At 36.0% G+C, this 14,391-nt stretch overlaps 1 protein-coding gene across 1 annotated transcript in view; it reads left to right on the forward strand.

The window, feature by feature from the left end:
* LOC142342023 (kallikrein 1-related peptidase b27-like) overlaps positions 1-14,391 on the forward strand; it is a 33,854-nt gene that overhangs the window by 17,434 nt on the left and 2,029 nt on the right. Inside the window, exon 2 of the mRNA XM_075393190.1 lies at positions 11,259-11,343. Within this exon, the coding sequence (XP_075249305.1) occupies positions 11,259-11,343 (85 nt within the window). The remainder of the gene's footprint in view (positions 1-11,258; positions 11,344-14,391) is intronic.

Genomic DNA, 14,391 nt, shown 5'->3' on the forward strand with positions numbered 1-14,391 from the left:
AGTCGTGAGATAATTTTTGGACGACTGCAAGTGTTAGCATTTTCCTATAGATGAAAAAAAGAATCTTTCTTTTAAACTTAAGTCAAAGTTGTTCGTTTTCAAGTTGAAGCTTGTCATGATTTTGAAATCAAATCATTTTAAAAAAACTCTAGACGAGTTTTTTTTCTTTGCTTTTTTTCTGCACTTTTTTTACTTGATACTTAGTCCGAAATATAACAGGTTGCATATCAGTTTTACTTATTGCTGCTGTAACGGTCTCGACATTGGTTTTTTTTTGCAAAAAATTTAATATTTTTCACGTTTTTCTTTATATTAGTTGTTTTCAGTCGTATTATAATTTCAGGACATTTCAAGGTCGTAGCGGCGTCATATCAATGAACAGAGTACACTATTTATATTTTTCCATTTGGTTTTTCTTGACCTTAGAATCAAATGACATGAAAAAACAGACATACGTTTCAAAATTGCATTTCGCTTTTCTTCATTAGTCTATTTATTGCCCAGTCTCACAAAATTACACGTCGGATGTCAAATTCAATGTTTAAGAAATGTACAATTGAACACATCCAAGACTTTTAATGCTTTGTTTTTTCTTGTAACGGCCTAAATACACCTTTTTGATGCTTGTTATCTAGTTTCCTTTTTCAGAGGTCACTTAGTTTAATATTGTTGTTCAAAAAACGCAGAATCGATTATACCTTAGTTTTTACGTAAAAGATTTTTGTTTTATTGGCCTTGACACCGTTTCTTGTAAAATTGGCCTGAATTTTTCTGTTTCTCGTCTGAATTTGGTGCTTATTTTGTAGACGTACGTGTTCTTCACAATGACAAATATTGTGGTTTCCATTTTCGAGTGGAAAACAACATTTACCTATATAAATATTCAATTTTTGTATAATGATCTCTTTTCTGGAATCCATTAAAAAAAGACAAAGGTATCTTTTTAACTGTTGTAGGACTGTCCCATCTTTTATATTTTTTGTATTGAAGAAAAAATTATGGGGATAGTATAGGTTTTTTTTGAAGATTATTTGTTTGTGTTATAATGTAACTTTCTGTTCAAAAAAGATATCTAATTGTAAATGTCTGTTATTGCTGTTTAGGTTTATTTTATTTTCCTTGTCTCGTAATCTGCTGAATGGCAGTCAACCTCCAAAGTTTTCTGCCGGATTTGATTGGAATGGAGAGGTGATTGTAACACCCATTGCTTCTTGCGGACTCGCATTTCATAGAGGTAGGATTATGTCACACCGTCTGGAGTTGTTGTCGGGTTTTTAACTCTGTTGCTCAGTGATGGCTGAAAAATGTCCACTTAAGCAGAGTGACACAATTTTGTCCCGTATGACGAGTGGTCATATCACCCCGACCCTGGAAAAACTCGATATGATCACTCATTACGTCCACAGTCCCATCCTTTTATAAAAGACATTCTCGTTCATACTGGTACACTTGGACACCCAGTCGGTACTTGAGACCAGCACGGAATTCGTTTGGAGACAAGATAAGCATGGCGAAGGAAGACTGCAGATAACCTGTCACCTGGTTGTGCTGGAGAAACAGATATTAAACAAGATTTTTCTGTGGTGGCTGAATGTTTGGCTAACAAGGTGTCATGCTGATTTATTAAGTTCTTTTTGAGTTATTCTGTGAGATAACTGAGCAGTTGCATTTTCAATTAATTCTTCATTTGTTTTTACAAATGAGATGTCTTCACTTGAATTAGGCCCTGTTAGGCTTCCGACTAGATCGGAAGATTGGAGTGCAGAACCAACCTACGCGAATTGAAATTGATCATCTGACCTAATAATTATAATGTCTGTTTTGCTAATTGGAGGGCATGCCCGGTCCCATCAAGCACATGTCACTAGAGCTCTTGAAATGCCTTCACATTTTGTGCGTTCAAAAATGGCAATTTCAAGCAGAATTTGCCATTTCCTCTGATGCAAAATATAACGCAAGGAGTATACCAGGAGAAAATTGTGGATTGTCAACATAGGTTACATTGTAGAGTAGTTCCTCTAATTTTTTTTCGCGTGTCTTGATAAACAAGAAGAAAGAAAAGCATCAGATCCTTCAACATTTCCCAAGACATCAATTGCGTCTACTTTTTTCGATCCTGATAGTGTCAGAAATTCTACGTTTTACATAATTCAATTTGAGAATCTGAAAATATTCGTCATCAAGACACCACCATATTTGTGAGAAGATGGTATCTTGTTTTCAATTTCTGTAATGAAAAAAAAACCAGATGGCCGGGCAAAACAAACCCGATTCCAATAAATCTCCTGATGCACTCCCGACAAACTGCAAACCGTTGCGATACTGATAAACAAATTGATATGATGAGAATTACAAATGACGCAAAGGACATTTTATCAGGCATAAAGATAAGGTTGAGAAAAGGATATTTCTTGACCAAAATTTTTGATCGGAGCGTATCCCGCCAATCTTCGTTTTCTTCATTTCTTCAAAACTAATTGTTGTGACCTACACTATGCTCTTGTCTGATCCTTGACAGAATGCGCAAGCTGCTTCACGCCAAAAAAAGGAGCGACAAAAATGCGGCGGCTGGCCTCTGCTTAGGGATGTCCCTGCCGGCTCGGATTGAGCGGAACTTTAACAATTGGTTGCGTGAAAATGTGCTCTGAGTAACTGTTTGACAGCTCAGCTGCTGTAAATTTGGTAAAAGTCTGATGAAATTGCAAAGCGTCTTTGGTTGATCAAATTGAAAATATTCGCAGTTGTAGTTTTCCATCGGATCAAGTTTTTTTTCACTTGGACGTAGTTTCTCGAGTTTGCTGAGGTTTTATCAATTTTTGGGTGCTATGAAACTTGTGACAAAATCTCTGCTGCACAGCCCAATTGTTTTTTGAAAACAAAGCTTCTTGGCTCCGAAAACAAGCGCCTCCATTGTTTCGTTGACTTTTTTCTTGCTTGTTTCCTTGAAGATGCTTTTATAGTAAAGAGCAGCAAACTCAACCGCTCTCAAATTTGTTTCTCTTTAAATTCGTCTCCTGCTGCTAACTTTTTTTCACTTCTGTTTGAAACACAGTAAACAATAATTTTAATGATTGCAGATAATTTTCCTACAGCACAGTAACAATTTGCGATGAAGTCTTCTACGAGAAACAAAAAAATTGCAGATCACTGCAAATGAAATCAAACGTTTACATAGTTTAGCGTTAAAAATTGCTACTAAAGAACGTATGTAGGTCTGCTAAAATGAATGAATTGTCACTGAGGCCCAATGAATCATTTCCAGTGTTGCAGATTGAACCATTTCGTCTACACGAGCAGATGAATCGTTTGGTAAACTTGTCGCTGATCACAAAAGTTGAGTACATTTCAAATATGCCAATCTGATTTAGAGCATACCCATTCATTGTAGGTTGAACCCCCAATGCAGGCATCTCAATTGAGATGTTACAGATTTGTGCTATGTGCTACAATTTGTGGACGTCATAAAGATTATATTTTATCAAGGTGAAAAATTTTTGGCTCAAGCGGTAACGGAGATTTGCCATCATTACTATTCAGTTCAACGATCTGATTAGCTAAGCCAGGTGAGGAGTCCGACAGTACGCACCGTCTTGAAATGCTAGTGGTTTATTCCTGTGTTGTTTTTTTTCTGATGGTAAGGAAACTGGTAAAATCTCACTGAATATCAGGTGACAGTGAGTATCGTGGATGAAATATCAATTAAATCATTGTTCTCTACAAACTGATCTAGTTGGTCTGAAGCTCCTTTGACTCTTGGAGTGTAATCCGTGGCTAAAATTCGAGAAATTTTTAAAAGGCAAACCACTTGTTGAATGGCCTGGATCAAACATCCGATAGAAGGGGGCTGTGGCTGGGCGGAATAGTCAAGTATCATCCGATTTCGACAAATTAGACATTATAGAACGGGTTCTAAAGTTGTCAAATGTAGTTCTCAAAATCTGCTTTCTAAAATAATAATTTTTAATTTGATAGAATAGGTTCCAAAAATTAGTGAATAATTAACAAAAGTCAAAAAGAATTCAAGCCTACTTTTGACATTGCCGAATCCCATAGTTTTTGCTGTTTACAGTGTTTGAAAGATACAAGCCATACGAATCATTTCCCGATACTACCAGCGCCAGTTTTGTAGACCCTGACATTTTTTTTGTCTTGTTAATGGTGTGTAACATATTTTTTTTGATGTGGCAAATAATATGCAGCAAACTGACGGAAGATAAATAACCAAAAACCAGAAAACACTAAAAAATCATAACTGTATAGATCCAGAATTAGCCACCAAATTGTGCGCACAGAAAGTTTGAATCACCGTAAATGATGATGGACGAACTTTTTATAAAATGTTTTGATAAATGAATAAGTAATGTTTTAATATTTATTTTTCTACAAAAAGAGAAAAACCAGATAAACAATTAAAATTTTGATTTTCCTTCTTTTTGAAATAATAATCACAAAACTAACTAGAGGAAATAATTGACACTTTTTGCAAAATAATTAAAAAATGAATAATTCCAAAGTTGGTGTTTTTGTTACCTTTTTACTGTATTTATATCTGGAAACGGTGGTAATCAACAATTGAATTCTGATTATGATAGTTTCAATAGTTAATTGATTGAAAAAATCATTTCTTTTAAATTAGTCTAGATTGGTAACGGCCATAAAAAATTTTTCGAACACTATGCATAACACACCTCCAAGTTATGTTCCTTACTTTGAAAAACTGCCTCTTTTCAATAATTAACTTAGAGAAAAGTTGTAATTGAAGAGGGAAGAAACCTAAAACCTTAAAACCTTAAAAAAGTTTTTTGAAAAAGGCAGGAAAATGGACAACTGAATTTTGCATGGATTATATAATTTTAGGCAACCTGCAAAAATTGCAGCATTGATCTGTAGTGTTTAATGTCCAATTTAACCATTAGGGGAGAAATATCCAATTACTAAGGCTATAACTTCCCAGACCAAGGTTTCCCCATAATCTAACCCTAATGAGCGGAGATTAGGCTATAATGCCTATTCCACTCTTCTTTATCGGGGAAAAGAGTAAAAGGTAATTTTAAACAGTTGCACTTCATTTACGCTCGTTTCAGCACACTTTTTTCAACCTTTGGAAAATGTAATTTTAAAAAATTGCAATATATTTTCACTCGTTTTCTCACTCTTTTTACACTCTTTGCAAATTGTGTAGAGTGTAAGAAGAGTGCTGAAACTAGTGTTAATGTAGTGCAACTATTTAAAATAACCTTTTACTCTTTTCCCCGATAAAGAAGAGTGGAATATGCATTATACCCTAATCTCCGCTAATTAGGGGTGAATTATGGGGAAACCTCGGACCAGGAAGTTATAGCCTTAGTACTGGGATAATTTCAAACCTAATGGTCAAATAAGTCCGTAAATACAACCGATCCTTGCTGCCATTTTCTGCAGGTTGTCTGAAAATATATGATGCATAAAAATTTAAAATGTTCAACTTCTTGCCGATTTCAGACGTTTTTATTTTAGTTTCCTTACCTCTTAAATTGCCACTTGCAAAACATAAAAGAAAAAAAGGTAATTTTAAAAAGGTGAACTTCATTTACGCTCGTTTCAGCACACTTTTTACACCCTTTGCAAAATGTAATTTTAAAAAATTGCACTACATTTACACTGGTTTTCGCACTCTTTTTACACTCTTTGCAAATTGTGTTGAGTGTAAAAACAGTGCAGAAACTAGTGTAAATGTAGTGCAACTATTTAAAAATACCTTTTGCAAAGAGTGTAGAGAGAGTGCGGAAACGAGTGTTAATGTAGTGCAATTTTTTAAAATTACCTTTTACTCTTTTATCTTTTGCAAGTGGCAATTTGAGAGGGAAGGAACCTAAAATAAAAACATCCGAAATCGACAAGAAGTTGGACATTTTAAGTTTGTATGCATCATATATTTTCAGAAAACCTCCAGAAAATAGCAGCAAGGATCGGTTGTATTTGCGGACCTATTTGACCAATAGGTTAGAAATTATCCTAGTACTAAGGCTATAACTTCCTGGTCCGAGTTTTCCCCTTGATTCAACCCTAATTAGCGGAGATTAGGGTGTAATGCCTATTCAACTCTTCTTTATCGGGGAAAAGAGTAAAAGGTAATTTTAAAAAGTTGCACAACATTTACACTCGTTTCCGCAAATTTTTTACACTCTTTGCAAAGAGTGTAATTTAGGGTGGACTGACAAAAAAATTGCCCTCTTACACAGTTAAGAATATAACGAAATCGAAAAATTAAATGCTAGCATCAGTTGCCGTAATGGTTAATGCACAAAGTGAGAGTAACACGTCCGACAGAGGGAAGATGGGGGATCAATCCTGACTACCTACTTCCAATTTAATTTTTTTAAAATTAAACAGTTATAATTACTCCTCCGCCCATAATTAAATGCAGAAAAAGGGGTGTATTTTTTTCATCTTTACGCTCTTTTCACTCTTTTCCCGTTATTTTTGGGGATATTCCTCGGCCCGGGTTCTATCTTTAATTTTCATGTCATGACAAAAGTGCGCTCGCGGCTTTTTCCAGAGCATATAACTCGAGCGCACCGGGAACATGTGTGCGCTGGAAGATGGTTTGATGAGAGGTCACTTCGTTCTGGCCACCTCGACCTGGGCATTACGATAATCCTATTTTCTTGCTCAATGACCATTTTCTCGAAATTTCTCGGTAATAAAACTGGTACAAGGAACAATTGGGTTTGGGAACAATTAGAAGCAAGTTGAACTTTGGATGGTTTCCAGTAAAATGAAGAGATAGGGAATATTGGGTGGAACTCATTATAGTATACCACCATTTTGTTTCTATTCCATCCTGGGTGGAGGTTTTGTCAAACAATAATGTAAGATTAGCCGTTAACAGCGGTGAAAAAAAAAATTTTTTCACCGCAAACCGCCCGCATCTTTACGCCTTGAATGCGCTGAAAGCGGTGAATTTTGTAAGATTTGCGGTTTTTAGCAGTGATAAATTTTAAAAGAAACTGCCGTACAGGGGTTCGAACCACTCATTTTCTGCGTGTCAGCAACTTCTTAATCCATTGCGCCATCTGTCACTTACTTTATTCATAATTCTTGTGAATTAACGATAAGCGTTTGAAATAAGCGGTGAATATTAGTAAGGTTTGCGATTTTAGCGGTGAAAAATTTTTTTCACCGCATTCTGCTGGTAGCGGTGAAGAATTATTTTTCACCGCATTCTGCTGATAGCGCTGAAACATTTTTTTTCACCGTATTCTGCTGGAAGCGATGAAAAACTTTGTTTCACTGTTTAAGCGGCGAAAAAAACTTTCATCGCTTAAATTTTTTTTTGTCACCGCATTAATCGCATTGAGCGCAAACCTTACATTTTTACTCAAATTCACCGCAAATTTTACATCTTTTAGCAGTTTTTAGCGGTGACACCTCGACCCTGGATTATTCAATGGCTCCATCAGAACAAATTATACCAATTTGGCTGTCCGATTCCTATTTCTTTTTTTTCAAATCTATCAATGTGATGAGATTCATAAATGGAAACTGACCGGGTCGGGAATTTTGCGCGATTCCACCGTTCAAAAACCACCGTTGTGGTTGGGAGTGGAAAATTTTATCCACCGTTAAAAATGGGGATATTAAAAATGGGGATAAGGGTAGAAAAGCAGACAGATTGGAAAATCCCTCTTAGTTCAACTTTCTTTCACAGCAATTCCATCTCTACTCAGCTCAAAAACTTAAATCTGACAGGGCTGGTTTTAAACTTAAGGTCCACTTCATTTATACAATTGAACCACAATTATTCCATCCATAGCTTGCTTTCCAATTTAAATCCAATACTGATTTTCTCCACTCCTATTCCACTTATGTTTCCTAACAATGATCAGAGATTTATACACACACAAACACACTCGCACACCCAAACGCGTACACACACAAAAACACAAACATACACACACCTGCATTTACATAAAACATGCACACACGCACACACACAGACACACACATACACATACATACACATACACACAATCAAAACACACACACACACACACACACGCACACACAAACATGCATACACACACGCACACACACATGCATACACACACGCAAATACACAAAACACACACACTCACAAACACACTAACACACATACACACACACACTGACACACAAACAAATATACATAGATACACATATACACACAGATACACACACACCCACACACGCATAAACACACATAAACACATACACACAAATACACTCATACAAACATGCACACAAATGCACACACATTCAGGCAAACACACATACACACATTCACTCATACACACACACGCATACATACACACACATAAACACATATACACACATGCACACATATACACACATCTACACACATACACACACATACACACAGTTTATATGTGTGTACCAGCATTGGTGTATGTGTGTGTATGAGTGAGTATATGTGTATCTGTGTTCATGTGTGTATGTGTTTATGTGTTTTTGTGTGTTTGAGCCTTTGTATGTGTGTATATGTGTGCATGTCTGTATGCGTGTTCATATGTATTTGTGTAGTATATGTGTCTATACGTGTGTGTATATTTGAGTGTGTCAGTGTGCATGTGTATGTGTTGTATTTGAGTGTGTGTTTGTGTGTGTGTGTGTGTGCATTCGTGTGTATGTGTGGGTGTATGTCTGTGTATATGTGTATGTGTATGTATGCGTGTGCATGTGTGTATGTGTGTATCTAATTTTGTGTGTGTGTGTGTATCTGTGTGTATGTGTGTATGTGCGAATTTTTTTGCATATGTGTACGGGTGTGTAGGGGCGTTTGTGGTTGTGTGTGTAGGTGTGCGTGTATGTCTGTGTATATGTTTATTTGTGTATATGTGTGTATGTGTGTGTATGTGTATGTATGTGTGTATATGTGAGTTTGTGTGTTTATATGTGTACGTGTGTATGTGTTTATGTATGTGTGTCTGTCTGCGTGTATTTTTTTATGTTTGGGTATGTGTATGTGTTTGTGTGTGTGTGTGTGTAAGAGTGCGTATGTAAGTGTGTATTTGTTTGTATATGTGTGTATGTGTGTATGTGTATGTGTGCCTACATGTGTGTATGTGTGTGTAGGTTTGTATGCATGTATGCGTGTTTGTATTTGTGTGTATGTGTGTATGTTTGTGTATGTGTGTAAGTGTGTTTATGTGTGTGGGAGTGTTTTTGTGTGTCTGTGTTTGTGTGTTGCTTTTGTGTGTATTTATGTGTGTGTATGTGTATGTGTGTACATGTGTATGTGTGTCAGTATGTGTGTGTGTGTGTGTTTGTGTATGTTTTCGTGTGTTTGTGTGTGTGTGTGTGTATTGTGTTTGTGCTCATTTGTGTGTGCGTGTGTGTGTGTGTGTGTGTGCATGTTTGTGTGCGTATGTTTTTGTGTGTATATGTGTGTATGTATGTGTGTGTGTAGGTGTATATGTTTGCATGTATGTGTTTGTTTGTGTGTTTGTGTTCGAATATTTGTATGTATGTGTATAAGTGTATGTGGGTATGTGTTTGTGTATGTGTGATTGTTTGTATGTGTGTTCATGTGTTTATGTGTGTATGTGTGTGCAAGTGTGTGTTTCTGTGAGTGCGTGTGCGTGTGTGTGTTTTGTGTATGTGCATGTGTTTGTAAGGGTGTGTATGTACATGTGAGTAAGTTTCTGTGTGAATGTTTGTGGGTGTGTTCGAATATATGTGTGTATGTGTGTATGTATGTGTATGTGTATGTTTCTGTATGTGTGTTTGTGTGTATGTGAGTGTGTGTTTTTGAATGTGTACGTGTGTATGTGTGTGTATGTGTGTGTCTGTGTGTATTAGTTTATGTGTGTGTATGTGTGTATGTTTGTATATGTGTACTTGTGTGTATATGAGTATGATTGTGTGTGTATGTGTGTGTATGTGTGTTTTGTGTGTGCATGTGTGTGTGTTTGTGTGTATGTATGTGTGCGTATGTCTATGTGTTTGCACGTGTGTGTATATTTGTGTGTGAGTGTGTGTGTGTGCGATTGTTTGTGTGTGTATGTGTGTATGTGTGTGATGTGTATATGTGTATATGTGTGTGCATGTGTGTATGTATGTGTATGTGGGTTTTTGTGTATGTGTTTTGTGTGTTTATTTGTGTGTATATGTTTTTGTATGTGTGTGTCTGTGTTTATTGGTGTATTTCTGGGTGTCTTTATATGGTTTTTTGTCTGTGTGCAAATATATCTGTGCATTTGTGTGTATATGTATGTGTATGTGTGCCTTGTGTGTGACTGTGTGTTTTTGTGTATTTGTGGGTATGTGTGTGTATATGTGTATGTGTGTTTGTGTGTGTTTGTTTGTGTGTATTTGTGAGTAGGTGTATGTGTATATATGTGTATGTGTGTCAGTATGTGTGTGTTTTGCATGTATGCGTGTGCGTGTGTTTGCAAGTGTGTGTGCGTGTGTGTGTGTTTTGTGTGTGTATGTGTGTATGTGTTTAATTGTGTGTGCGTGCGTATGTTTGTGCTTTGTGTGAGTGCATATGTATGTTTGTGTATGTGTTTGCATGTGTTTGTATGTTTTGTGTGTAAGCGAATATATATGTGTATGTGTGTATGTGTGTATGTGCGTATGAAACAAACAAACAAACAAACAAACAAACAAACAAACAAACAAACCAACAAACAAACAAACAAACGAACAAACAAACAAACAAACAAACAAACAAACAAACAAACAAACAAACAAACAAACAAACAAACAAACAAAAAAAACAAACAAACAAACAAACAAACAAACAAACAAACAAACAAACAAACAAACAAACAAACAAACAAACAAACAAACAAACAAACAAACAAACAAACAAACAAACAAACAAACAAACAAACAAACAAACAAACAAACAAACAAACAAACAAACAAACAAACAAACAAACAAACAAACAAACAAACAAACAAACAAACAAACAAACAAACAAACAAACAAACAAACAAACAAACAAACAAACAAACAAACAAACAAACAAACAAACAAACAAACAAACAAACAAACAAACAAACAAACAAACAAACAAACAAACAAACAAACAAACAAACAAACAAACAAACAAACAAACAAACAAACAAACAAAAAAACAAAAAACAATAAAAAAAACAAACAAACGCAAACACACACACTCACACATTAACCCCAAACACACACAGATACAATTACTCAAAAATGTTTCTAGAGATTTTTTTTAAAAGTTACAAACATTATCATGTTTTAGCAGATCACATTGTGGTGCGTGAGCACAATTGCTGGTACAATATGTCAGTAACAGACAATGTCAACAACATATTCTTCCCTGACAAGTTAGTTCTAACCGAACTGAACAAGCTTTTAAGTTTTGTATACCTAATTATAATTGTCTTCGCACAAACTGTGTACTGAGAGAGGAAATTTTAGAATTCAAATGTGGCTACTCCCCTAAGGGATTTTTCTATCGCTTCAGAAGCCCATTGATATAAAAACTGATGAATAAAATCTTTGATAACAGATGGAAAATCTTCGAAGCCACCCGGGCCGAGTAATTTTGGCGAACTTATGTAAAATAAACGGTAAATAGCTTGACAAATTAGAAAATGCACGCCTTTTTTATTACATAATTTTGCGGTAAAGGCGTTGATTTCTGCGTTCCTGCTTGTATAATTTCAAAGCTTAGACCTTAAAAATATTTGCGGAGACCTTGCCTAGGCGGAGACCTTGCGTAACTACGCATTTTCTAGCGTGGATGTTACATCTATTCAACGATGGGTGATTCGAACCACTGCGTTCCTCATGCTTGTCCGTCCTTTACCACTGTGTATCAAAAATAGCTAGTTACCACCAATCATTTTATCTAATTGTCTGAGCAAGTTTACAATTTTTATCAAAACAGTATTCCTGAGGGAGGCGTTCTCAAACCTATTAGGGAACAGAGCGCTTTAAAAGAGTTCTGAAACGACAACTTTCTCAACGACAGCAGCTCAACGACGTTTCTGAAAACGACAACAAGAATTCATGAATCAAATGTCTATACGTTGCAGATTATTCATCTGACATGCTGGCAGGGAAAAAGTTTAGTTTTGTGTACAAAGATTTTATTACAAAAAACCAAAAAAATTGAGATATCAAAATTTTAGCTAAAAAATCTGGTTTTACAGAGAGAAATTTTCAGTCGCTTAAAAGATTGATTGGCAAATGTTATGAAGAGAAAATGACATCTACTAGTCCCAAAACTAGCACATAACATAGCTGTTCGTCCAATCTCCTGAGCTTCAGAATTTTTGAGATTGTATAAAGCTGATAAAACTTACGATACATCCGACCAATGTATCGAAATTTACGATACACCGACCAAAAATTATAACAATTACAGCTTGATCGATTCCAACTAAAAACCATTTCAGAGAAATTTTTTGGATAATAAATTGTTAAATTTGATGATTGAGTATACTGTTCCTCTAGTTCTATCTTCTTCTAGGAACATGCTCCCAGTGAACACTTTGGCAGATTTCAGGAAATACTTCGGTAAAAAATCTGTTTATAAGCCGTCTTGAGAGTAGTTGTGAGGGAATCTTTCCATCAAAGTTAAACGAAGTTAGCACCACTCATGTTAAAAATTGTCTGCGAAAAGTTAAAAACCTAATGAAAAGAGTATGCCTGAGGGAGCCATTCTCAAATCTTTCAGAGAAGGGAGCGCTTTAAAAAGAGTTCTAATATGGAGACTAAGAAAATCTGGAGTATATAAGTACACTATGAAAACGACAACAAGAATTCATTAATCAAATGTCTACATTGGCGATTATTCATCTGACATGCTGGCAGGGATTCATCTGACATGTGTGCACAGATTTTATTACACAAAACCAAAAAATTGAGATTTATCAAAACTTTAGCTAAAATATTTGGGTTTGCAGAGAGAAATTTCAGTCGCTTAAAAGTTTGATTGGCATATGTAATGAAGACAAGTGGACATCTTTGTAGAATGACCAATTGCAAAACCTCTAGAGCCAATCAAGCAACAAAACTAACACAAAACACAGCTGTCCGTCCAAGTGCCTATGCCTCAGAATTTGAGAGAATGTCTAAAGCTGATATACTTTATCGAAAAATTTTGAAACAAACCTTCACAAACTGAATATTTGAGATTTACCATACACCGACCGAAAAAATTAAGTTACAGCTTAACCAATTCCAACCAAGAGCCCTTCCAGCAAAATTTTTTGGATAATAACTGGTTAAATTTGTGGATAATAGCAGTGACCCAACGACGTTTGATTGAGTTTACTGTTTCTCTAGTTCCATCTGCTTCTTTGATAATATTCCCATTAAACAATTCGGCAATTTTCAGGAAAAACTTTGATAACAAATATGTTTTTAAGGCGTCTGGAGAGTAATTGGAGTAATTGTGAGTGAATCTTTTCAGCAAAGATAAACCAAGTATGCCCCAATCATGTTATCAAATTGTCTGCTCATGGTTACAAATTTTATCAAAAGAGTATACCAGAGGGAGTTGTTCTCAAACTTTTCAGAGGACAGAGCTTCTTAAAAGGAGTTCTAATATGTAGTCTATGAAAATCTGGGGTATATAAGTATCCTATTGAAAACGGTAACAAGAATGCGCAATTTGAATTATGAACCCAACAAAAACAAGGTTTCATTTGGAAAAAATGATGAAATCATGTTTGCTAACAAAGAAATTCTATGTATTTTAGTTTTCCTATATATACTGAAAACGAAACACAAATTGGTTTTAAAATGCTGGATTCTTTAGGAAGCATCGTCATGAAGTACAATGATGAATCAAATGCCTACGTGGCAGATTATCCATTTGACATCCTGGAAGGGAACGAGTTGAGTTTTGTGTACACAAATTGTTTTTGAATATCAATACGTTGGCAAGAAAAAATACCCGTTCGACTATGGTCAGATACAGGCGGACAAATTTCGTTCAAAAGATCCGAAAAATCGATTATCATTCTAAGCTACAAGCAGTTCGAGTATATGAGTAGTAATAGGGTGGACGACAGTCCCCGGGAGGGGGGGGGGAGGGGGGGGTGATGACCCCATGTATTAAGATTGGTTATAGCGGCTTTGACCGCTTAGGGTCGTCCCTAATGTATTAAGATTAGGAATAGGATCTAGGGGCGAATACGGGTATTTTTGTAGTTCACTTTGCAGGCGGCCAGGAAAAATTGTTGGCTACGGGCAGTGCGGCACCTGCAATGAGAGCAGCTAAAACGCCAAACACTCTATCATTCTGGTAATAATTCCCCGAAAGATATGGTGACACTGAATGTGGCTCAAAAAACAACTCCATATAAGTAGTAATAGGGTGGACGACAGTCCCCCCCGGGGGGGGGGGGGTGTGGGGGGGT

Source organism: Convolutriloba macropyga, chromosome 7 (assembly GCF_964194025.1).
Source record: "Convolutriloba macropyga chromosome 7, txConMacr16.3, whole genome shotgun sequence".
Taxonomy (NCBI): Eukaryota; Metazoa; Xenacoelomorpha; order Acoela; family Convolutidae; genus Convolutriloba; species Convolutriloba macropyga.